The 26,427-nt window shown below is 44.4% G+C and overlaps 1 protein-coding gene and 2 non-coding genes across 4 annotated transcripts in view; 2 read left to right on the top strand and 1 right to left on the bottom strand.

The window, feature by feature from the left end:
- The first annotated feature begins 303 nt into the window (after nt 1-303).
- On the top strand, nt 304-452 carry LOC142430061 (small nucleolar RNA SNORA57). The gene has a single exon (XR_012780540.1). It is a non-coding gene; the product is annotated as a small nucleolar RNA SNORA57 (small nucleolar RNA).
- Nucleotides 453-4,079: 3,627 nt separating this feature from the next.
- On the top strand, nt 4,080-4,209 carry LOC142430074 (small nucleolar RNA SNORA20). Its single transcript, XR_012780550.1, has one exon. It is a non-coding gene; the product is annotated as a small nucleolar RNA SNORA20 (small nucleolar RNA).
- A 4,597-nt stretch (nt 4,210-8,806) lies between these two features.
- PBLD (phenazine biosynthesis like protein domain containing) overlaps nt 8,807-26,427 on the bottom strand; it is a 45,039-nt gene continuing 27,418 nt past the window's right edge. For both annotated transcript variants that reach the window (XM_075533664.1, XM_075533663.1), the window contains 8 exons: nt 20,087-20,186; nt 19,647-19,745; nt 18,167-18,276; nt 18,049-18,078; nt 15,001-15,089; nt 14,568-14,746; nt 11,032-11,094; nt 8,807-8,980 (listed from right to left, as the gene is read on the bottom strand). In XM_075533664.1, the coding sequence (XP_075389779.1) occupies nt 8,868-8,980; nt 11,032-11,094; nt 14,568-14,746; nt 15,001-15,089; nt 18,049-18,078; nt 18,167-18,276; nt 19,647-19,745; nt 20,087-20,186 (783 nt within the window). In that variant the 3' untranslated portion in view covers nt 8,807-8,867. The remainder of the gene's footprint in view (nt 8,981-11,031; nt 11,095-14,567; nt 14,747-15,000; nt 15,090-18,048; nt 18,079-18,166; nt 18,277-19,646; nt 19,746-20,086; nt 20,187-26,427) is intronic.

The following is a 26,427-nucleotide window of genomic DNA, read 5'->3' as shown; positions in this document are numbered from 1 at the left end:
CCAGGGAATGGTTTATTCATTTACATTGACTATGTAAAGGCATTTGACTGTGTGTATCATAAAAACTGTGGATAACATTGAAAATAATGGGAATTCCAGAACATTTCATTGGGTTCATGCAGAACCTGTACACGTGGAACAAGAGGAAATCATACAAACAGAACAAGGGAATACTGCATGGTTTAAAATACTGCAAGAAAGGTGCATGTCAGGGTTGTATTTTTTCACCATACTTATTAAATCTGAATGCAGAGAAAATAATTTTTTTGAGAAAATAATTTTTTTTTAAAGCTGGATTATAACCCTCCTTTTCTTGGCGGGGGCCGGGCGTGCAGTCCCGGTCCCCGTTATGTACGGAGGCACAGGGAGCGGACTCCGGTCCCCTCGGCGTCATGTCTTCGGTGCCGGCGGCTGCCCATCCGCCGGTTCTATCCTCAAGCGCCGGGACAAGGAAAAAAAAATAATAAAGCTGGATTATATAGGGAAGAACGTGGCGTCAGTTTTGGAGGAAGGTTTGTTTTGTTTGTGTTTTGAGGAAGGCTTATTAACAACTTGCAATTTGCGATGATACACTCTTGTTTGCTGAAAGCAAAGACTTGAAGCACTTGTGATTAAAACCAAATACTGCAGCCTGCAGCGTAGAATGTGACTCAGTGTAAAAAAAGACAGTCCTCACAATTCTCTCGCTAGGCAGCACCGTGGCAAATGGAGGAAAGATTGAAGTCGCCAAGGGTTTCGTCTTGCTTGGATCCATAGTCAATGCCCATGACAGCTGGCATTGGACGAGTCTGCTGCACAGACCTCTCGACAGTGTTAGAGGGCAAGGATGTCACTTTGAGGACCGAGGTGTGCCTGATGCACGCCATGATCTTTCCAATCGATTCATATCCCTGGGAAAACACTTAACCATTTGTAACATCCAGAAAAGTCATATGTAATCCCAACTCAAAGTCAACAAAAATGCGCATTATCTTTTCAGGAATGGATGGGTTTGGTCTCTTTAATTAGAATGTGAGCCCTTGAGGGTCTTCTTGTAAACCCCCTCTTCAGTCTTCTTTGCAGCTTCCTTCCAACACAGATCCCTCCATCCCACCAGCTCCTAGCAGATTGCTTTATACACAGGAGGCAGACAGTATCACACTGTCTTTCATCAACCATGTCAGATTGCTGAACAATGGGTGTGACTGACGGTCTGTTTCATTCACACCCCAATGGGCACCTAACTTGCGGGATGGATGCAATCGACACTAAGGGGGATTCTCACCCTGGAATGAATTTATAGAGACAAACAGTTCACTCTCAGAAGGCTAAGCCACAATACAAACAAAGACTGAGAAGAGAAAAGCAAAGTCAATGCAAAACCGTGGTTTTCAAGCAGGGTAATCGATTTGGCTCCCACTCTTGCTCCAGAGACATTTGGCAAAGCCTGGAGATCTAGAAGGTTGATGTTAGGGATGGTGCCAGGCACGCTACAGGACAGCTCGGGCCCCAAATGCCAATTGTCCATGGTGCTCAGATTGAGAAACTGTCTTCACTGTCACCTCATGGAAGTGGTGGGGCTGATGCATATCAGAGCTGGTCAGCAACGGAGGCAGCGGGCAGAGTTGTACAGGGAGGGCCCAGCAGGTCCCATGTGAGAGAGAGACTGAGTCGTGGAAAGGAGAGCTGTGCTGTGAGGTGTATTCGAGCTTAAATGCTGAACATGCTGGCTGCTATGGAAGGCAGTAACAACCCCAAATCCATTTGCACACTCCCTACGGAGGGAGATGAAGCCTCCATTGAATCCTGTTTGAACATTAACCAAGGATGTGAATAATTTTGCCCTCAGGCAAAGTACCTTGAAATTAGATTATTTCTACCTCTCTTGAGCCAGTCCAGGGAGGGGCAATCTCTCTTAGGGGCTCTCCTGGGTATGTCCTTGATGGAGGTCACCAGACTGAGGACAGTACAGAGGGTGGAATAGTCATGAGTCATGCCCTATCCATCTTGCCTTGACTGTTGTAGTCAGAAGACCCTGGACCAATCTTGTAAGCCCTTCTGGCTAGCATAATGTACGTTTCCTAATCATGAGCCTATTTCTGATCCTGTAGTCCTCCCTGTAACTGTGATGGATTGATCTGCCTCCAATCATGAATTTGGGAGAGACTCCTCTGTTCCGTGACTTATTTAACAGCACTGGGAAGCCTCAGATACCATTTTGACCTCACACTAATAGCTTACCTCATCGAGATGATGCGCTGTATCTGTGTGCCTTTGAAGACTTACTAAATGTTCTCCTTAAATTATACTTGAGATTGGCACCCCTTTCACACCTTAAACAGAGGTTTCTAAGGAACATTCTGTCTTTGCTTTCTTCAAAACAGATTTGTTCTTTCTCCCAGCAGAAGCAGATAACCAAGCTCACTCTATGATGACTCATACAGACCCTCTCTTTGAGCAGTGTGACAGTTACATAATCTCCTGTCAACTTGATCAAAGGGGTGGAGGCTAGCCTGTCAATCCTGATTCCCTCCTTGTGGCATGGCCTTCTCATGAGAATTCTGGGAGCTTTTTCCTCCCTGGAGGCAGGACACACTGTCTGTTTTATATTCCTGATGAGAAAGCCACATGGAGCCATGTGCTGGCAGCCAGAGCCTTGGAGATACTGCTACCACCACTGGACCCACAGGACTTCCCACCCACCGGCCTAAGCTCTTCCTGCATTCAGCATCGTTGCATGTATTGCGTGAGTCTGAAGAGGAATTCAAGGGCTAATATCAGACTTAGGGACTTGATCTGGACTGGGCCAGGATGTTTTCTTAATACACACCTACTCTTTGACATAAAGCTCTCTTCACACACACATTTCTCTGGTCAACCCGGACTCACAGAGGCAGTCTTACAGTATTTTCAATACTCTTCACCAATACCAGAATTCAAATGCATCAATGCTTCTTTGGTTTTCCTTATTCATTGTGCAGCTTTCTCGTGCATATGAGCTGATTGAAAATACCATGGCTTGGGTCTGGCACACGTTAGTTCTCAAAATGGCATCTTTGCTCTTCAACACTTTATTTAAGTAGCTCTTATGCATAACAATGTTGACACAGACTTAGCAGCTCAAAGCTCAGCACGCCTATGATTTCACGGTTTCTCTGGGTCAGGAGTCAGGCCGAGCTTAGCTGGGTCTTCTGCTAGTTTGCAGCCAAGTGTTGGTTCTGAACACCTGAGTAGGGCAAGATCTTCCCAGTTCACGCAGCCTGTTGTCAGAATTCAGTTCCTTGCTCTTGGAGGACTGATGGCCTCATCTCCTTGCTGGCTGTCAGCAAACGGCTGTCCTCGGGTTTCAGAGGCCACTCGGAGTTGTCAAGTGGTTTACTCCAACCTGGCACCTCACTTCCTCAAAGTCAGCAAGGGAAATGGATGCTGCATAACTGCCTCATAATGGAGTGATAGAACACAACTAACGTTTACTACCTCATATTCTGTGCGTCAGGAATCAAGAAGAGTTCATCCGGTTACCTCTGGCTCTGGATCTCTCACAGGCTTCCGTCCAGGTGGCAGCCAGGACTGTAGCACACAGAGCCCTTGGGTCCAGGATCCGCTCCCAGCTCATCCGTATGGCTGTTGACCTGAAGCCTGAGGGCAATTTGACAAGACTTTTCATGAGGTGGCAGCAGGCTTCACCCAGAGAAAGGGACAAGTTAAAGAAAAGCAGAGGGAGAGGGAGAAAACAACCAAAACAGAACCATGTCTCTAAAATGACATAATATCGATTCTGTATATTCTGCTGGGGTAATGTGGGAGGGGCCCACACAAGGGTGTGAATAGCAGAAGGTGGGACTTCTTGGGAGGCATTTTGAAGGCAGGCTACCACAATGCACAAGGCAAAAATTACATGTTGTCAAAGTTATCCCTGAAAATCCGATAAATAACCTATTAAGCACAGTAGTCAGATCTAGAAGCCCAACACAGCCAGCTGTCTTCCCAATGCTGGAATAGACTATTGTTTACTAAGTGCTAAAAAAGTTGTTGGCTTGAGTTAGGGACCAGGGATGTTCCAAAAATAAACATCTTTTAAATATTAAAGTCACATTTGGTTTCCTATTGATTTGCTACTATTGTCTGTTAGTGATATGAGCAGTTATAAGCATGGGATAAAATATATGAGATCCTTGCAAATTGAGATGAAAATAATCATGTTCTCTCTTCTGCATGGTATGGACATTGTAAAAAATTTTAAAAAAATAAAGTCACATTTGGGCTTGAATGTGCAGAGTTGAATTTGAATAAATTAAATGTAGTCTAATGGAGTGAATTCGAATGCATTCTTTTTTAACTTTTTATTTTATTATTTTTATTTTAATAAATCATTTTATTTGGGGCTCTTACAGCTCTTCTAACAATCCATCCACACATTGTGTCAAGCACATTTGTACATATGTTGCCATCATCGTTTTCAAAATATTTTCTTTTTGTTTAAGCCCGTGGTATCAGCTCTTCTTTTTACCCTCCCTACCCCACCCTCCCACTCTCTTGGACCCCTGATAAATTATTATTACTTTCATATCTAACTCTACTCACTGTCTCCCTTCACCCATGTTACTGCTATTGATCCCAGATACAGAAATTCTATTTACCACACACAATATACCTGAAAGCTCCCTCACATCTCTCAGGCCCCCTGCTGTTTGATGGGGCTGTGCAACCAGTCAGTTCCGGGCAGGTTTCCATACGCTTTTTTTCACACTGCAATAACCATGAAGGTCACATATTGAGGTCACAGGGGGCAGAAGCAGGCTGAGACCCTGCCTGAAACATAGGGGTAGGTCTTCCCCTGACCTATCCTGGTCTTTAACATAAGCTAGTCGTACTCTTTGTGTTAGTCTGGGTTGGCTAGAGAAACAAATCTAGAGACACTCATATAGGCAGAAGAGAGAGCTTTATATCAAAGAGAGAGCTAAATTGTATATTAAGAAAACATCCCAGCCCAGTCCAGATCAAATCCTTAAGTTCAATATTAGCCCATATGCCTGATATTAGCCCATGAATTCCTCTTCAGATTTACACAGCACATGCAATAATGATGAATGCAGGATGACCATAGGCCAGTGGAAAGCCCTGTGGATCCAATGGCGGTGGGTGCATCTCTAGGGTTCTGGCTGCCATCAGCATGGCTCCATGTGGCTTATCAAGAGGAAGATGAAGCAGAAAGTGAGAGTGAGAGAGTGGCCAATCTCCTATGATGGCTGAATCAAGAGAAAGAAAGCTCCCAGAATCCTTATGAGAAGGCCACGCCCACAAGCAGGGATCCTCAGGCTGTGACCTGACTGACAGGCTAGACTCCTCCCCCTCATTCTTTTATCAAGTTGACATGAAATTGTGTAACTACCACATCATCTTGTTTGTGCTTTACTGAGTATGCAAGACATTCAACCATGTAGATAATAACAAAGTATGGATAAAATTGCAAAGAATGGCGAATTCTAGAACACTCAATTGTGTTCATGTGGAACCTGCACATAGACCAAAAACAGAACAAGGAACCGCTGAGTGATTTTAAAAAAATTTTTAAGTGTGTGTCAAGGTTGTAGCGTTTTACCATATTTGTTCAACCTGTATGTTGAGTAAATAATCCAATAAACTGGATTATATAAAGAAAAACTTGTCATTAGGATTAGAGGAAGGTCTGTTAACAACCTTACTTGCTGAAAGCAAGGACTTGAAGCACTTGCTGATGAAAATCAAACACCGCATCCTTCAGTGTGGAATTCAACTCAGTGTAAAGAAAACTAAAGTCTTCACAACCCTACCCTGTCACCTCCACATGTGACCTTCATGATTATTGCAACATGAAAAAAGAGCATGGAAACCTGCCCATAGACAACATCACAGTAAATGGGTCAAAACTGAGTTTGTCAAGGGTTACATTTTATGTGGATCCACAATCAATGCTCATGGAAGCAGCAGTCAAGAAACCTAATAATGTCTTCGATTGGGCAAATCTGCTACACAAGACCTCTTTAAACTGTGGAAGAACAAGGATGGACCGACAGTTCCTGGGGGACATGGGAGAGGGGGAGGAGGGAAAGGAAGTGGTGTTAACAAACCCAGGGACAAGGGAACAACAAGTGATCCAAATTGGTGGTGAGGAGGGTGTGGGAGGCCTGGCAGGGCATGATCAAGGGTAATATAACCAAGAGGAATTGCTGAAACCCTGGTGGGGACTGAGCATGATAGTGGAACAGGAGGAAAGTCAAGGGAAATAGAGGAAAGAGCTGGGAGGCAAAGGGAATTTATAGAGGTCTAGATAAAGACATGTACATATGCAAATATATTTATGTATGAGGATGGGGAAATAGATCTATGTGCATATATTTATAGGTTTAGTATTAAGGTAGCAGAAGGACATTGGGCCTCCACTCAAGTACTCCCTCAATGCAAGAAGACTTTCTTCTTTTAAATTGGCATTCTATGATGCTCACCTTCTCAACACAACCGCAGAAGACAAAGCAGATGAACAAGCAAATGTGGTGAAGAAAGCTGATGGTGCCCGGCTATCAAAAGATATAGCGTCTAGGGTCTTAAAAGCTTAAAGGTAAACACGTGGCCATTTAGCTCATAAGCAACAAAGCCTACATGGAAGAAGCACCAGCCTGTGCGATCACAAGGTGTCGAAGGGATGAGGTATCAGGCATCATCAGAACAAAAAATCTTACCCTAGTGAATGAAGGGGGGAGTGTGGAGTGGAGACCCAAAGCCCATTTGTAGGCCACTGATCTCCTTGTAGAGCGGTCTCAGGGAGGAGACAAGCCAGTCAGGGTGCGATGTAGTAACGGTGAAAAATATCTTTCCTCTAGTTCCTAAATGCTTTCTCCACCCCCACTCCCACCCACAGCCCCACTATCATGATCTGAATTCTCCCTTGCAAGTCTGGTTAGACCAGAGGAAGTACACTGGTACAGATAGGAACTGGAAACACAGGAAATCCAGGGCGGATGATACCTTCAGGACTAGTGCTGAGTGTGGTGATACTGGGAGGGTAGAGGGAGGCTGGGTTGGAAAGGGGGAACCAATTAGAAGGATCTACATGTCACCTCCTCCCTGGGGGACAGACAACAGAAAAGTGGGTGAAGGGAGATGTCGGATAGGGCAAGATGTGACAAAATAATAATTTATAAATTATCAAGGGTTCATGAGGGAGGGGGTAGCGGGAAGGGAGGGGAAAAATGAGAACCTGATGCCAGGGGCTTAAGTGGAGAGCAAATGTTTTGAGGATGATGAGGGCAATGAATGTACAAATGTGCTTTACACGATTGATGTATGTATGGACTGTGATAAGAGTTGTATGCACCCCTAATAAAATGATTTAAAAAAATGACACAGTGTCTACATCGATGGGCCCAAACATAAGAACAATCGTGGGGATGGCACAGTGTTGGGCACCAGTCACCACAACCAAATGGGTCCTAGGGGGTGTTTGTACAATTGAAGGGTATATTAAAGAACCATCAGAGAAGGCAAGCAAGGGCTCACCTCTTTCATGAAAACCAGAAGCAAAGAGAGAGCGAGAGCACTGATGTATTCTCTGACAGGCTTATATCGTCTCAGGGAATGCAAGCTAGGTCATACATGTGTGGAAGGGGGAGGGAGGGCACAGGCATACACAGGAAGGTCCACATGTAACAAAACAGGCAGGTCCTAGAGTTAAGATGGTGTGTTAACCCTGGTCATCCAGGAGCTGGCTTGACCTCAGGTGTCCCTGAGCTCTTTTCCAGGGGAGCAATCTAGGATCCTTATCAGAAGGGAGTGGGCGGTACTTGGGGTGGGGCAGTCAGCTAGCTCTGGATGGCAGACAACCTTCAGGCAGCTAACCTTCATTTAGTAGCAACCATGTGCTTGCAAGCAGCATCTTAAAGTTGCCATTATTACAGGGGACATTGTGGAGAATAACTTTTACATGAACACTCTCACTAACTTGAAAAGGTCCTCACCCAAAGTCAATGATAGCTATCTAGTATTACAAATTGAACTGAATGCAAGTTTATGTTACAACCCATTGTATTAAAGTAAGGGAAGACATTTTTAGAGTTTTCACTCTGAAAACACATATCAGAAAAATACTAACAGGTTATATTACTTTAAAATAGTTTATTGGCATATAAGCCACATGTCATGAAATTTAGCAGTTCAGTCATATTAAGAAGAGTCATGCAAGCATCACCACACTCAGTTCAGATCATTTTCTCACACTCATTGGTACATTACCTTTCATGGGTAGCTTTAAGAACATAGGAAGTAGCCTAAAGCATGTACTTGTCCCCCTGAATTTTGTTCTGATTTTCAGTTATTATACGCAAGTTCAACAATAAAGAAAATATTCCTGAAACATTATTCCTTCCATCATACTACTCTGCACATGAACAGCTTTCCCTGTTCAGTCTTTGCCACGTAAATTCATAATTCTCCATAGATGCCACATAATACGTATTTGATAACATTTTATCACTTACTGTAGTTTATTTTCTATTATATCACTAAATATTTTTTCTATACCTCCATATAATTTACTGGGTCTTTTTAATGTCTGCAAAATAGTCCATCAGATTCTCTCACCTATATTTCAGCGGTTTATGCCATGCCTCATAAACATATTCCTCCGTTTCTCATTAGTCATATAATCAAGAAGTTCATAGAAAAAGCCAAAACTCCATTACTTAGTGAGTCAGAAAGCATTTCTACATCTCCATTTATATGTCTGTTTTTTAATCTATAATGTACAAATTAACTGGACTAATATGCACATTTGAAAAAGGCAACCCATTACTTTTTTTTTTTCCAGAAAATATTTATTCATTGAAGACAGCCGTCCATCAGCTGCAGCCCCTTTAGGCGGTCAGTGAGCCCTCTAGGACAATAGCAGCACCTCCCCGGATGTCAACTCGTTGGTCGGCTCGCACCGAAATCATCAGTTCTCCTCCTCGGCGAGAACACTGGAAGGCTAGAGAGATCAGGAAGCAAGTCACAAAGTGAGATCATTTCCCCTTTTTAATCAACAGGACAGAGTGACATTTACTACAGTAAAACTTAGTGCCCTCCAACAAGTGATTTCATCAGCCCAGACACCACGTGCTAATTGTCTCCCTCATCTGGGGCATGTGTCTGTGTCTTCGTCCCTTTCAGGACTTAATACATGTTCTCCTTAAATTAAAAAAATAGAAAAAAGTGTCCGTCATACATGGTGCCACCCACCCTCACTCTCCTGCGGGCCACAAACACCATCTGGTCTACAAAACACACAACTCTTATCTTCTTCTCTTCTTGGGCCTGCTCCTGGGCCACTTCCTCTACTTTCCCCTGTGTGCACCTCACACCAGCCTCCTCCACGGTTCTCTCTAAGAGGCAACAAGGGTGCAGGGGAAGATGAAGACATAGATTGGGCAGTGTTCTGTCCCATCGTGATGTTTCGGAAGTGAAGCAGGGTGTCTTGCGGAGGCCCCATCTTCCCAGGTGTGAAAGGACCGCCACTGTGGGCCTGACGCTACAGACGTGGTGGGATGTAGGGCAGATGATTGCTTCATGACATAGCATCCTCAAGCCACCGTGTGGGCCAGTCACACACAAAAGAGCCAGAGCCCCTACTCCCCTGAGCTCAGAGCCTGTGAGTAATAATACTCACCAAGGAAAGGGCCAGCCACACGGCCACCTCCAAGTCAAGGTCACCGAGGCCTAACCCTCCATAAAACCTCCATGCTTTAGGTCAGATTCTACTCATAATCAGGGCAGCACAGCCTCCACAACCTCATATTTGTACCTCTGAAAAGTACACTCACCACCAGGAGACTTGACTCCAGAATGATTTGTTTGATTGGACTCCAGGACTAGCCATGTCAGTCAGGTCGTCAATGATCATCTAGCCTCACCTACCACGCGACAAATAACTTCTAGCAGTCAGGTTGCTGTCAGCTGCTGAAGTCATCGGCTTCCAGCCAGTCTCCTGCACGAAGCCAACAATTCTGCCCCCCAAGCCCCCATTCTCTGGACTCTACAGTTAATTTTATTCAGAGCACTAGTGGAACACTGATTAAAGCACTCTGGTGCTAACCAAAGCTTTGTGGTTTGAACCCATCACCCACTTCATAGGAGAAAAGTAGCAATCTCTTTCTATAAAGGTGAACCCAAACCCAACCTATGGACCCTGAATTGAGTGACCCTTTATAGGGTTTCTAAGATGTTCTAGGACCTGCCCGTCCCAACTTTCTCCTGCAGGAGAGGCAGGTGGGTTTGAACTACCAACCCAGGCGTTATCAGCCTGATGCTCAGCCCACGAGACCACAGCCTTGGGAATCCTATGGCACAGTTCTACTATGTCTGAGAGGGACCCATGAGTCGGACCCAGCTCAACAACAATGGCTTGGTTTTTGGTTTTGGAGAAACCTTTATTGCACACTTACTGTATTGTAATGGTCTGTGGAGGGTGGGCATAGAAAGTGGCTGTTTGGGGGGAAGGTTAAGGCTGAAGAAGTTTAAAAACTTTTGGTTTTTATGTGATTGTAAATAGCATGGCACTATATTTTCAAATTGATAATAAAATAGGCAAAGAAAGACCAACTTACAGTGATTGATGTTGAATGCTACCAGTGGATCTGACTCATAGCAACCCCGTCAGACGAGTATAACGTCCATAGTGCTTGCTTAGCTGTAATCTTTACAGAAATCCATCACCAGGTCTTCCTCCTTCAGACCTGCCGAGTGGGTTGGAACTGCCAACCTCCCGGTTAGCAACTAAGTGTGTAATGTTATGCCTTAGGGCTCCTTAGCATAGAGTTTAAAACCAAAAACCAAATTCACTGCTATGGAGTTATTTCAGACTCCTAGTGACCCTATAGGACAGGATAGAACTGCCTCTGTGGGTTTCTGAGACTGTAACTGTTTACAGGATAGAAAACCTCATCTCAAGCAGATGATGGCTTCAAACTGCTGACCCTGTGGTTAGCAGCCTAACACATAACCACTGGCAAATAAAAAGGAAATGGGAAAGAGTGATCCTACCATGCATCTCTTTCTTCCCCAGTTGTTGGGACCAGTAGCTGCTGAGAACAGTATGTGCAGATCCTTCAGAAGACAAAAAAATTGTAAGTCAATCCCGGATGCTTTGTGGTCAATTTATAAGCAACTTCAATCTATCATACAAATAATTCCAGTTTGACTAAGCCTTCGTCAACCTAATTATCATATTGGCTATGGCCCTAACAAAGATGTGACCCTGGGAGGTAGCAAGGTAGGCACAGAGTTTGTGGATAAACCTCTCCAAATGATGTCTCCAATTTGTGTTATACTTTGTGAAGGCTGAATTCCATTGCAGCTGAGTCTTGTTGAGCTCATCGCCAGCTCATGGTGGGGAGATCGAGGGTTTCACATAGCAGTTGCTGTCCAGAGATCTTTCTACCCTAGAAAAGCATTATTATAGAAAAGAGTCTTACCTCTGTACCAATTAAAATCTTTGGGAAGCACCTATTCATGTGCAAATATGCCTAGGACTTCTTGTCCACAGTAAGGGTTGGAGTTTGATGGTCTGGATGTCTTTGGGCCTCTTCCTGAATCTTCCAAAGTGCTCACTTGCTGACTTCTGCCTTTCATGTACTTTGTCTCTCAGAGAGGTCATCTCCGTCCTGAAGCCATCTCCCAGAATTGGAGCCTCAATGCCTCTGCCCAGACTCCCTTTGCCCTGCGCCCTCACGCGACCAGGCTTCCTTCCAACCTCCTGACCTTTGCTGCTCAGCCCACTGCTATCCCGGATGGGGAAAGCAGGAGGTGGGGTATTACTGTCCAGCTCTGCTTTCAGCCCTTTGCCTCAAACTAGTGTGAGGTCCCAAGCCCATCCCACTCCCCTATAGGGTAGGACTGAGAAAGGAGGAGAAGAAAAGAAATGCTAACCCTGGAGGACAGCCTGGCCCACCAAGCCCCAAGGACAATGTTCCTGTTCAGAGCAGGCAATGCATGGGGAGGACTGTAGGGCTGGCCCCTCCACAGGACACGGCGTCCCTCACTGAACCATGGCATTGTGCAGTACAACACTGGAGACACAGTGCGGGAACTGTGCCCAATCTGACCCCATCACATTGGGGCATGCAACACAGCAGCAAGGGGAGCAAAGTGATGAAATCCCTGGGGAATGCCAAAAATAAACTTTGGAGACAGAATGTGGCACCCCATCAGACTGGACTGGAAAACATTTGTAAAGGCCAACAGACTTTGAACTATTTATAAACTTTTCCATTTTTGTCAGTGGCTTTCTTTTAATTATCATTCTTTTGTTTTGTTGTTGTTATTGTTTTGTGGGTTTTGACTTCCTTTGTTGTTTTATTTTACTTTTCCTGGTTTTTGAACTTATTAATGTATCTTCATGTCTATCTAGATAAGATAGGTGGGATAAATAATTCAGAGGTGAAAAAGAATGGGACCACTGGTTCCAGATGGATAAGGGAGAAGGGGAGGTGGGAGAAAGGAAGGAGGTGAGGGGAAAACCAACCCAGGGACAAGGGAACAACAAGTGAACTAAAATCAAGGTAACAACAAGTGAACTGAAATCAACTAAAATCAACAAGTGAACTAAAATCAATGGACAAGGGAACAAGTGAACTAATATCAATAGGATGCCTATTGGGGCTTAAGAAATGTAGTAGCGTGGAATTACTAAACCTGAAGGAAGGCTGAACATGATGGTGAGACAAAAGGAAATAGAGGAAAGAACCAGGAGGCAAAGGACATTTATAGAGGCCTAAATACAGGCATATACATATGTAAATATATATCTAATGAGAGGGGAATAGAACTATGTACTCATATCTATATGTTAAGAATTATGGTTGCAGATGGATATTGAGCCTCCACTCAAGTACTACCTCAACACAAGAGCACTTTGTTCTAACAATCAGCATTCTGCGATGCTCACCTTCCAGATATGATCACTGAAGACAAAATGGGTACATAAGCAAATGTGGTGAAGAAAGCTGATGGTTCCCAGCTATCAAAAGATATAGCATCAGGGGTCTTAAAGGCTTGAAGATAAATAAGTGGCCATCTAGCTCAGAAGCAACAAAGCCCACACAGAAGGAGTATACCAGCCTGTGTAATCATGAGGTGTTGATGGGATCAGGTATCAGGCATCTAAGACCCAGAACAAAATCATACCCAATGTGAATGATGTGTGTATGTAGGGAGGGTGGGGGTGGGGAGGCATGGAGTGGAGACTCAATGCCCATCTGTAGACAATTGGACATCCCCTCACAGAGGGGTCACAGGTAGATGAGCCAGCCAGGGAGCAGTATAGCACCGATGAAACACACAACTTCCCTCTAGTTCTTTGGTGCTTCCTTCACCCCACTACCATGACCTCAGTTCAATCTTACAAATCAGATTAGACCAGAGCATCCACACTGCTACAGATAAGAGCCCGAAACACTAGGAATCCAGGATAGATAAACTCCTCAGGGCCAACAATGAGAGTAGAGATACCAGGAGGATTAGGGGAAGGTGGGGGTGGGGAGGGGGGAAGGGAGGAATCAATCACAAGGATCAACCTATAACCCCCTCCCAGGGGGACAAATAACAGAAAAGTGGGTGAGGGGTAAAGGAGGACAATGTAAGATATGGAAATAATAACCTATAACTTATCAAGGGTTCATGAGGGAGAGAGGGCAGGGGAAGGAGGGGGAAGAAATGGGGAGCTAATATCAGGGGCTCAAGTGGGAAGAGAATGCTTTGAAAATGATGATGGCAGCATATGTGCAAACGTGCTTGACACATTGGAGTAATGTATGTATTGTGACAAGAGATGCAAGAGCCTCCAATAAAAGTATTTAATTAATAAAAAAAGAAAATACTAGAAAAGAAATGCTATCCCTGTCCCGTGTTCCTATCCGCCATCTGAGGCTGGGACGTTTTCCTTCGCAAGCCAAGCCTTATCTAGTTGTCAAAGACGCCACCAGGATTCATGAGAGAGAAGCCTGTCCCTGGAAAAGGAACAAAGGGCTTTCGGAAGCTATTGGAATCGGTTTCTGGAATTTTCAAATTACAAATTTGCACGGGCTGATTCAGGAAGCCAGTTTCATTGTCATGATTAAAATAGCTTACAGTTTACCAGCAGTCTGGAGGCCAGTGAGGAGGGAGGGGAAAAGAAGGGCAGTGAGCTTATGTTACAAGTGATGGCTCAAAGAGAGAAAGAGAGAGAATCGTTATTGAGTACTGACTATGTCCCAGGCACTTAACTGCTTTGTGTTGGCATACCCAAGGAGGTATTATCTGTTACAGAGAAGGAAAACGGAGACTTAAGCATTAAGTAGCGTGCCCGTGGTTGAGGGTAGAAAGCTAGGCTGGAAACCCAGGCTGCCTGACACTAAGCTTGGCCTTCTTTTATTTTGTGCTTTCAAAGGAAGCGTCAGTCAGCTCAGAGGAAGGGGAGAGAGAAACAAAGGCGGCTCAAAACCCAAACGCCCCGAGAAGTCCCTTGAAGGGGATGGCAACAGCTCTGCGTAATCCCTCTCCACCATCATTTAACCGTCCCCTGAGCCCAAGTGAAAACGTACCTGTCACAGGGTCCTCAGCCACACCAACCCATGGCGCAAAGTATCTGGAGTAAAAGTCAAACCCGCTGCTCTGCCCACCAGCCTCTCCTTTAACGGTGAGAATGAGTCCTTTCACCTTCCCTGAGTTTTCCACTTGCAGTAGATCCTGGGTGTTGACTTTCAGGTCCTCCAGAAATGCCCTTGTTCAAAAACGGATGGATCAAGAGAAACACATGTCACAGACGACCCTCTACACAGGCTCTGTCCAGCAGGCCAGGGTGCTGCTCGCCCAGAACTGCTCAGCAGAAGGGGACGGAAGAGCAAGTGAGCACTACCTTCCTACTGGCACAGTGGAAGAAGTTCACGGACAGGGAAATCTCCATCTGACTGGAGGAAGCACAGCCAGGCCGCGCCCCAGCTAGACATCTGCACTTAGGAGGTCAAATCTTTGTACCTGTTGTAAGTATCACTGAGCCGGACCAGGAGCTTCCGGGTATCCGGGGAATAGCAAATGTCCTGGACCAGAGTGTCCCCAATGGCAGTCTGTAATGACAACCCAACAGCCCCTCAGCAGCAGCCCTGGGTAAACCAGCCCCTCTTTGCCCCTCTGCCCTGTGTCAGGCACACTCGTCCCTCATCCATTACAGATTTAGTTCAGTTTGGGGCTCAGGTTAGTGTCCAGGGAAGGCCAGTTTCCTGGCTACCAAAGCAACCTCTGTGAGGCCCTTCAGCTTATTATTCTGTGTGGGCCTCAAATTAGAGGCCCTCCTTTCCATTGTTCACAAGACCTTACCCCCCGCCTCAACATACACAACTCCTTCACGTAGATACTTTTCCCCATGGAAAAGAAAGAGTCTAAGAAAGGTCCAGAGTTACACATACATCACACACACACACACACCTTGACCCACATCTTAGAGGCTTAGGAGCCTAAGTTCTCCATCACTATGACCTACTAGTAAGTAGAAATCATACCTACCTCTTAGAGTTATTGTGAAGATTAATGAAATCTATGTAGATATGTACAAATATATTTGATATAAATGATGTGTGGAATGTTATCGGGCTGGAAGAGGCCCCAATAAAGGGAATCAATAAGTAGTTTTTTTAATAAGTAGTTGTTTTTTAAATCTGTGTAGCATACCTGCAGCAGCACCTAGACCCCTGTGAATGGCAAGGCTCGGAGAGGCAGTTCGATGGAAGTAGTGTCTGGAGGACTCATCTTGATGCTCTGCTTTGCACGCACCTTATTTCCCCTTAGACCGAATGTGACAGATCAATAGCGTCCAGTCTTTGCTAAAGGTACCTTCACTTGCCTTAGCTCGTACTCGGAGCTAAGAACTTTGCGTGTTGGGGTGTGTGCGGGTGTGTGGGATGTGTGTGGGATTATGAGAGGACAAATGGCACCCACCTCCTCCCTTAGTGGCACTCCTAGCTCCTAAGCAGAGGAGAGTGTGGCCATCAAAGGTGGCTCGGGTGATCTACTCCTTGTGAGGGACAAATAAGTTCAAGTTTCCAGGACCAAGATGTCCTGGGCATCAGCCTGTGCCTGGCCTGTCTGCTCACACTTATCTAACATTCCTTGCTCTAGAAAGAGGGATTCCTGAGGCTGGATCCCCTGTGCCTCCTAATCTCGCCTTCTCTCTGTGCACTCAGATCGATGCGAACGTTTAATTCTCACCTGGGAATCCTACTGCCCGTTCCTAGCACGGACACGAAATGGCAACAAGTGGTTATCCCTATTTTACAAACGCTGACCTGAGGCTTGGGGAAGGTTAAGTTCTTCCCACTAATGAACAAGGTCCACAGTAAAAATGTTTTTTTACCCATTTTCTCACTAGCTGTGGGAAACAGAGAACCAGGAAGGAAGGGAGACATGTTGCTATTGCTCTCCCTGCTCAGGGGACAGTCACTTCCCCTTACCTGGTCCTAGCACTGGTGTTAGGTCACTCCTCCAATGAACTCAGGGGCCTCTCGGGTTAAGGTATTGCCCACGTTATTTCTATGTGGTTACCTGTAATTAGGGGGGCTTGCATGCCAGAGACTACATAAGTTGATGTAAGAATACATTGTCTCTCCCCTGCCCAGACCTGGTTCCTGATACCATAGTGGAGGTAAGCACCCTCAAATTGTGTCTGTCTCTTAATTTCTTCCCTTCAATTACACAACTTTCCCTTAGGACCCATCGGATGTGGGGCTGGATCCCACAACTAGCATGCTTCTAGCAGTTTATTTATAAATTTGACTCGTCTTCTGAAACTTAAGCCATAGGTAGGGCTGAGTGCAATATCAGAATCCATGAGGCTTGTTTGTAGTCTTTGAAAACTTGGAGCAAAACACTAAAGAAACACTAAAGTTGACAGTTGAAAATTCACTGAGAAACACTCCAGTGGCATCCCCAGAAGGCCATTTTATGAAATCATCTTTTCTCAGGACGGTTCTTGCCTTGGTCCTGCCCTCAGCCCCACCTTCTCTGCAGCCTCACACCTGCCTTCTACAGGTGGCCCAAGCCCTTGGAAACCTCTGAGGGCCAACTGTACTACCTATCTCAAGAGGTGACCGTGAGAATTAAATAGGATGATGTGTGAAACACAGAGCACATGGTCTTAAAAAGATTTTCCTTTAGTATTACTATTGTTATTACTACTACAATTATTGCTACTATTACCATCATTACTACCATCATTATTAAGCCCTACTGCCAGAAAGGTCCATGAGGAAGCTGAGCTATGTATTTGGTCCTTTCCTCCACCAAAGCTCCTCTACCTCAGCCACACCCTCATCACAACGAAGGGCTGTGGTAGATCTACCTTGTTTGCATGAATTTCATAGAATAACCCTTTTCTGCAAGAAATCCCCAAGTCTCACACCTGAACTTACATGACCATGCCCAGGTTCATGCCTGGCCTCTTCACTAGATGAGAACAGAAATTACAGCCCAGAGAATTTGGTTTCCTGCAGATGTGCTAGTCTCTCTTCTCAACTCCAACAGTTCCCCTTTCATCCGCAGCAGCCTGTCCTCATTCTACCACAAGGCTAACACCGACTACTAAGAGTTAAGGGTGATGAACCTGTAGGGGCAGGAGGTAGAATAAGGGTTTGGGGTGTGGGGGGTAGGGGTGGGTAACAGTGGTGAGGGGAAGGGGAAAAGGGAGACAATGTCAAGAACCCAAAGAAGAAAAGGGATATTTGGAAACTGATTGTAGTAGCAATGGTACAATTCTGCTTGACATGATTGAACTATGGAATAATGTATGTATTAACTCCCAAATAATAATAAATTAAATAATAATAATAATTTTTTTAAAGAGTTAAGGGACCATCTCACCAAATATTCCTTATTAACACGAAGGCCTAAAATACACTGTGCACCACTCATCCACACTTAGGCTGCTTGGAGAACTGTGTTTTGGGGTCCAGTGATACCAAATCTTCATTTGAACAAGAACAAATCACCGTATCACAGGAGTTCAGATTTGATTTTCATTATTTTTAAACTAACCTTTATCAAGTCTTCTACTTCACGGAAGTCCTATATGGGAAAGAAATACAAAACCATTTAAAAAGCAGGCAAGTGTTTGGTCGTGCACAGTTTATGACAAAAATAAAAAAGTGCTGACCTGGGGGTGAGCCGGATAAAGAGGCAGGTCCAGGATAATCCCATCCTCTGCTCTTCTGGCCTTTAGCTCCCCACTCAGAGTGGTGAAAGTAAGGGTGGTGTTCACGTTCTCTGGCAAAAAAAAAAGTCTTTTGTCTAGGACCAAGGTCATGGCCCTTTCTGGGAATAGGGGAGGAATGGCCATCCAATGACTGGGTTGGTTGCTGGAGAGCATAAAGGTCAATCCCTTTCCTCCTGTTAAGAACAAAGTTTCTTGAAGGGCTTCCCCGTCCCACAAAGCCCTGATCTCTATCTACTCAACTATATGCAGCCAAAATGCAAACCAGCAGAATTGAGTGTTACAAGCCCTCTTCACAGGGCTTATGTATACATCTAGGCAGGGCTTATGAACTTCCAAAGTTCAAAGTAAAGAATCTTTTACACCCGGTCAACTGCAAGGTCAACTATCACTTCTACTCACTCTTCAAGCCTGGACCTCCCTCCTCACGCCATGGCTCAACTTTCAGCCAATAACTCAATGCCATTGAGTCAATTCCAACTCACAGAGACCCTATAGGACAGAGTAGAACCGCCCCTGTGGGTTTCTGAGATTGTAACTCTTTACAGAAATTTAGAAAGCTTCATCTTTCTCCTGAGGAGGAGCAGCTGGTGGTTTTGAACTCTTGATCTTGCAGTTGGCAGCCCAATGCATACCTACTATGCTACCAGGGCTATAAGCCAACAGACAAGCCTATAAGGTGAACAATAATGCCAGGGAGGTACACACTCCTTAGAACAAATAACCACACAAGACCAAAGGGCCGCATTCCCCAGGAATAAAGTTTAGGAGGCAAGAAGGGATTGGAAAGAAGGATATCTGAGCAGAAATGGTAAACCACAAGGAAGAAGCAGGGGAGGAAAAACTCAAAAAAGGATGCTGAAAATGATTCTACAATGTGAAGGGCACAATCAGTGTCACTGATTTGTACATGGAGAAGCTGCTGAATTGGTGTATGTTTCTCTATATATATTCTCAACAACAACAAAAATAAAAATCAATTTGCTTTTAAGTAAAAACATGAAGAGGAAGAAGGCTCTCTCACTGTGGAATTTCACTTGGGTTGGCACATACTTGGGACTAAGTGTGCCTTTTGGTCCCCTGGCCCTGCATATCATATCATATTATATTATGTATCATTATATTATGTATCATACCTCCTCATCGACCAATATGCCTTCCCATACCATGTTTGTCATAGAAAGCAGGCAACATTATTGCAAGCAAAGTAGCAGCCCGGGTAACTGGGACCATAGCTTTTCAGTAATGACTGCTAAAGACCACAGCGTGACTGAAGATAGCCCTTTCTTATTTCTGCACATGAGTGCATAAAATACACTCTGCCAGGTCTCAGAGCGGTCACTCTGAGGCTTTGGAAAGACTGCATAAGAACTGTGAAAAAAGATTTGCTAAGTGCCGGGTTCATCGAGGAAATTCACATTACTTATTCTATGAAACAGCACAGCTGCAGAAGCCAGGGTGGCGTGGCCGCAGAGGGGGACCTCACTCGCTGGAGTGAACCACCTTAGTCCAAAGCAGGAACCTGTGGAGAAAGAAAAGGCACCGAGAGGTGAGATCATGCCCGTGCAAGGAGACTGCACACTTTACTTTCTTATTCCTTCCTAGTCATTTCACTAAAATGGTTAATAACTTACACATGTGCTTAAAGTAGGTGCAAAAACAATGTCAGCACCCCGGTTCCCCGGTGCTGCATCTGGAGCTGAGGCAGGCCAGCACCTCCTCTCTCCCGCCACTCCAGAACCAAACCAAATCAGAATCCCCTTCACCGACTACAGCCGACAGGCAAATAATAAATGGTCATTTCTCTCAGCTACACAAGCAGTTCCTGGTACCGTTCCAGAATGTTGAAAAATGTTCATTTACTTTGTTTAAAGTCGTCAGTTGGATTCAATTTCCGGATAAAAGCCGTTTCAGAGAGATTCATTTCTCTTGCAATGTTTTGATGCATGTCTTCATCCAATTTCTAAAGTAGAAACAAAAGGTTATGGAGACTCTGGAAACATAAATCAGACTTCCTTGGGAAGCAACTACCATTCATTCATTCATCAAGCAGGTTAAAATGACCGCGTCATGGGGTAAGTCCATATGGTCCTCTCTGTGCACTGGCTGCTCTGAGCAGGGATATCGTCCTTAAGGCTTGGTGGGCCAGGATGTGCTCCACTCTCCCTTCCTCCCCTTCATTTGCTCCTGTGTACTCTGATCAGATGTCCCTCTCCCTGAGCTGTAGCTTCAGTGCATCCTCTGAAGTAAATTCTTCTGGGGGGAGGGGTGGCTGTCCATGTAGTTGGGATTGGGGCCAGCCCCTCAGACCTCTCTACTGGTCCCCTGCTTCATGCCAGTATGTTGTGTTCGCATCTTCATGCCACACCTCTTGAATCCCAATTTCCATTCTACCAAGACCTCGAGGTGCTTTGTATGAACATTATAGTTTGAGAAACCTTGGTGTATAAAGCATGGCCCAGTGACCAAGAGGTTTAACATGGAGGTGGGGGAGTCAAGACAGTCACCGAAAGCAACACTGAGCAATACCAGAAATCATATCATTGAAACACCAAGAAATATAGATATATTTGAGACTTAGATGATAAAAATCTTTCGGGTTTTCAAGATGGGGCCTTGAGATGGACCTAGACAATACAGCGAGTTTTATTTAGTAAATTGGGAAGGAAACGGTAGACAAGGGGTCAGCTTATGGGCAAGTCCACTTGACCTCACTTATGTTCTACTGTTATCAAGTACTTACTTCTGTTAAATCTGGGCTCTTTGACATTCTAGGATTCTGTGAGTCAAAGTAAAAGGAAACAGGGGAATAGGAATGAAGTAGCTGAGTGTCTGTCACACCTTTGGCTACCTGAGGCCTGGGTGAGTGAAAAGGCCCACCCAGCTGGAGTGGAAGTGAGAAGCTGTGGAGGAATCCCAACCAACAAGGCAATGGTGTCTCGAACTGAACTCCATGGCCTATTAAATGTTCTCTGTAGAATCTGGTCTACATGTGTGTACACAGACCACTTGAGAAAGACCTGGAGCCATTCAGGTCCCTAGCAAGGATAGTAATTAAAGGGATGAGAAACCTTTGCTGGTTTTCCTGAACTTGACACCTTGGCTGCAGGAACCTGTACTGCCAGTCCTTCCTCTAAACTCCCTGTCCTACTCCTTTCTTCTTCACCTACTGTATTCCTGGACCTTAAAGATAAAGTTAGTCTTGGTAGACAAGAGAAACAAATTCATGGATGCTCTCATAGGTATAGGAAAGAGCTTTATATACAAGAGCAGTTAAATATTCAGAAAACACCCCGGCCTAGTCCAGATCAAGTCCATAAATCCAATATTAGCCCATATGTCTCATACCAATCTATAAAGTCCCCTTCAGACTCACAAAATATATACAATGATGCAGAATGCAGGAGGATCACAGACCAGTGGGTTGGAAGTTTTGTGGATCCAGTGGCATTGTAAGCATCTCAGCACTGGCAGGGGTCTCTACGTGGCTTCTCCGGCTACCCTGGTTCCAGCTCCCATGTGTCTTTCCAGTAGAGCATCTCCAAAGGAGTGAGCCGAAAGAGAATCTCTCCACCTTACAAGGGGAAATGGCGGGGTTCCCAGAACTCTCAGGAGAAGGCCATGCCCACACAGAGGCCTCATCGGATATGATCCGATTGACAGACTAGACTCCACTCCTTCACACTTAATTCTCTCAAGTCCCAAACTGACACCAGAATATATAGCTACCACAAAGGTCTTTAAAGGCATAAAAGCATGTTCACCATCTATTGGCAATCGGTATCTTTGCAAATGGTCATTTTCACACATCAGCTAGACCACATGTTTCATCAGCCCTTTAATTCTGTCTACCTTGCTGAATGGCACCAGTTGTGATTTTACTTTCTAGCCGTGCTTTCTATCCCTGGGTATTTAAAATGCACCAGCTATCTATCTGAGGCACCAGAGACAATGCAGAAGCTGTAATAGTCACAGCCCCAAGTGTGTACTTTCACTGAATTTCAACAGAGGAACCAAAGGTCAAGAGACAAAGGTCAAGAGAGCGGTCACTCACAAGGAGGCTAAGATTGTGGCCAGCTTCAACTCTGAAGATTTAGAAACAAAAGAAGGAGCCTGCAAGCCTTTAACATACTGAATCGTAGTTCCAACAGGCTTTCCATTGAAGGCTACCCACTTCTTTCTTTCTTCTTCTTTTTTTTTTTGCTACATGCTTATTTCAAATGCAGAGCATTACAGCTACAAACTGACATTGCTTAATTCTCTGGATTTAAGATCCATTTTCCTTTGGCAATCTCATGTGAATCAAACTTCAAAACACAAGCAGGGTCATGTTTGTTTTGCTGGGTTTCACTGAACTTCTGTCATGTGTGACCTCTCAGAGATTAAAGATCAGAAAATGAGAGTAAAACTTTAAAACACTCCCATCTTGTGGCCATTCAGAAACATGACAGCCCAAATATGGATAGCATTGAGAAGAATGGGAATTCTCGAACACTTCATGGTGCCCCAGTCGAACCTGTGCATGGATCAAGAGGTAATCTTTCAAACAGGAGAGGGGAATCCTGCCTGGTTTAAAACCAGGATAGGTACGAGTCAGAGTTGTATCCCCTCACCATACTGATTCTATTGAATGCTGAGAAAGTAATCAGAAAAGATGGACTCGATGAACAAGAAGGCCGCATCAGGATTGGAGGAAGGCGTTTTAACAACCTGTGATCTGCAGTGACACAGCCTTGCTTGCTGAAAGCAAAAAGGACTTAAACCACTTACTGATGAAGATCAAAGACTGCAGCCTTCAGTATGGATTGCAACTCAATGTAAAGAAAACAATCTGGGGGACGGACAACAGGAAAGTGGGTGAAGAGAGACGTTGGACAGTGTAAGACATGTCAAAATAATAATAATTTATCATTTATAAAGGGTTCATGAGGGATGCAAGGAGGGAGGGTAAAAATGAGCTGACACCAAGGGCTCAAGTAGAAAGCAAATGTTTTGAGAATGATGATGACAACGAATGTACACATGTGCTTGACACAATGGATGGATTATGGATTGTGAGAAGAGTTGTATGAGCCCCAATAAAATGATTAAAAAAATAAAAAGAAAACAAAAATCCTCACAACTGGACCAATAGACAACATCATGATAAAGAGAAAAGATTAAAGTCGGCAAGGATGTCCTCTTGCTTGGATCCACAATCTGTGCCCATGGAAGCAGAAGTCAAGAGATCAAGAGTTGCACTGAACGGGGCCAATCTGCGGCACCAGACCTGGTTACAGTGCAGAAGAGCAAGGATACCGCTTTGAGGACTAAGGTGGGCCTGCCCCACGCCATGGTGTTTTCAGTCACCTCAGATGCATGGAAAGATGGACAATGAAAAAGGAAGATGGAAGAAGTAATGCATTTCAATTATGTGGTGAAGAATGTTGAGAGCACTGCCAAAGAACAAACAAGTCTACCTTGGAAGAAGTCCAGCCAGGATACTCCTTAGAAGTGAGCCGAACGGTGTCTTATGTATTTTGGACATGTTGTCTGGAGAGACATCATGCTTGGTAAGTAAAAAGAGAAAAAGCCTCAGTGACATGGATTGACACCATGGCTTACAGTGCCTGCAACTATGGGCTCAAAAAACTGTGATGTTTTATCCTGCTGCAAATAGAATCGCTACGAGTTGGAACTGACAACAAATAGGCGCTGTGCCTTATCTTTGTTCATTTGTCTCTCCCTTTGCTGTAGGTAGGTAGATTCCAGCAAAGGAGAACCACGCAGATGTGCTAAATTTTACAACCATCCTAGAAGAAATGGGAGATTCCGGGGAGGGAGGGGGAAAAAAAAAAAGAGGACCTGATGCAAGGGGCTTAAGTGGAGAGCAAATGCCTTGAGAATGATTGGGGCAGGGAATGTATGGATGTGCTTTATACAATTGATGTATGTATATGTATGGATTGTGGTAAGAGTTGTATGAGTCCCTAATAAAATGTAAAAGAAGAAAAGAGAAAAAAATGATTAGGGCAAAGACTGTACGGATGTGCTTTATACAATTGATGTATGTATATGTATGAACTGTGAAAAGAATTGTATGAGCCCCAATAAATTGTTAAAAAAAAAAAAAAGAAATGGGAGATTCCGTCTGCGGCACCTGGATGTCTTATCATGATGTTCTGTGCACACCGTGCAGCACTGAAACCATAAGACACCTGCCGCTGTTCCCAATGGTGACAATGGTACCTGCTCTCCCCAACTCCATCACAGAACTCAAAGGTCCTACGCCCTGTGCACATCGGCCCCTCTATTCTGCCAACAAGGACTGTGGAAATCAGTCAAGACTTGTTGATCAATTAGAAAATGTAGAGAAAGATTTTGCCACCATTTAATTGATTATATATTTTCACATTCATTCAATTCTATCTATTCACACATTCATCCATTCAGTTTAGTACTTCCAAAAAGCAGCCCTGGTGGAGTAGTTAGTGGTTCGAAACCACCACAAAAGAACGATGAGGCTTTTTTTTAAAACATTTTATTAGGGACTCATACAACTCTTATCACAATCCATACATATACATACATCAATTAAAGAAAGCACATCTGTAGATTCTTTGCCCTAAACATTTTCAAAGCATTTGCTCTCCACTTAAGCCCTTTGCATCAAGTCCTCTTTTTTCCCCTCCCTCCCTGCTCCCCCTCCCTCATGAGCCCTTGATAATTTATAAATGATTATTTTGTCATATCTTGCCCTATCCGGCGAAGATGACGCTTTCTACAACCGTAAAGAGTTTTTTTTAATCCATAAATAAAGAGGCATAGCCCCAGAAACCCACAAGGGCAGTTCTAGGGTCACTTTGAGTCAGAGCTGACTTGGTAGGGAGGCAAGGAGCCACGAAGGTGCCATGGAACGTTCAGCCCCACCAGCCACCCTGTGAGAGAAAAGACTTACATCGGCTCACATACTGATTCTAATCAAACGGAACCCCTTGCCATCAAGCCCATTCTGACTTACAGTCACCCTACATTGCAGAATAAAGCTGTATCATAGAGTTTCCATGGCTGTAAATCTTTTCGGAAACTGACTTCTGCCTCATTTCCCACAGCTGGACTGGTTATTTTGAACTACTGAACTTTTAGTTAACAGCTAAGTGTCAGCCACTGAAGGCCACCAAGTGCCCTTCCTGTAAATTAAAGAAATAATAGCAACATTGCCCCTGAGTCAGTTCTGACTCACACAGATGCTGGAGGAAAGAATGGAACTGCCTCTTGGGGTTTCCATGGCTACACCTCCTTATGGAAGCAGACTGACACATCTCTCTCCCACAGAGTTGCTGGTGGGCTCAAACCACAAGCTTTTGGTTAATCACATTGCCAGTATGGATTGCAACTCAATGGAAAGGTTCCTAAATAGGTTAAAAACAATAATAACAAAAGATATAAATCGGCATATTAATGAAAAATTAGGTAAACCATTGAAGTCTGTTTTTAGTGAGGGTGCTAGAGGTAAGCAGAGTAAGTTAGAGATATAATGCCATGTCCACGAACTGGTTTAAAATGAATATATACCATATATACGCGTGTATATATGCTAAAAAACTGGGGTTCGGCTTATACACGGGGTCAGTGGTACCCCAGCGAGGTGTAACATCATGCGGGTGATTGCCGTTCCTCCACTGTTCATTCAAAGCCCTGCTGACACTGCAAGGCTTTAAATGTTTGTTTACTCACATCTAACCAAACAGAGCCATCCTATGACGTGGACAGCTCCAATTCGCAGAAGCACCTGTAGTGATTCACTTACGCCGGCAGCTGAACTGGTAAGGATGTGTCTGTGGCTATGCTCCGTCTCTCCCCTCTGGTGTCTGTGTTAATTCACATCCTGCATTTCCCACCCTAGGCTTATACTCGAGTCAATCAGTTTTGCTGGTTTCCCAGGTAATAAATAGGTACCTCGGTATACTCTGGTCGGCTTATATTCGAGTATATACGGTAGGTCAAGGGTATTCCATAGAGACACAGAGCACATGTACTAAAACTCTTGACCAAGCAATGTCGTCAATTCCTTGGCATGAAGTTATTTATGCTTCCCAGATTGGTTCTGAAGAAAGTTCACAATTTGGAATCTGTTGGTTAATTATTCTCTCATTCGTGACTGTCCAAGCTCTTGTGAGTTAGTTACTGTCCTTGCTAAGGCCTATAAGCTTTATTACTTTCCG

Source organism: Tenrec ecaudatus, chromosome 16, assembly GCF_050624435.1.
Source record: "Tenrec ecaudatus isolate mTenEca1 chromosome 16, mTenEca1.hap1, whole genome shotgun sequence".
Taxonomy (NCBI): domain Eukaryota; kingdom Metazoa; phylum Chordata; class Mammalia; order Afrosoricida; family Tenrecidae; genus Tenrec; species Tenrec ecaudatus.
Note: the sequence above shows the minus strand (reverse complement) of the source record. Positions and strands in the feature narration are given on the sequence as shown.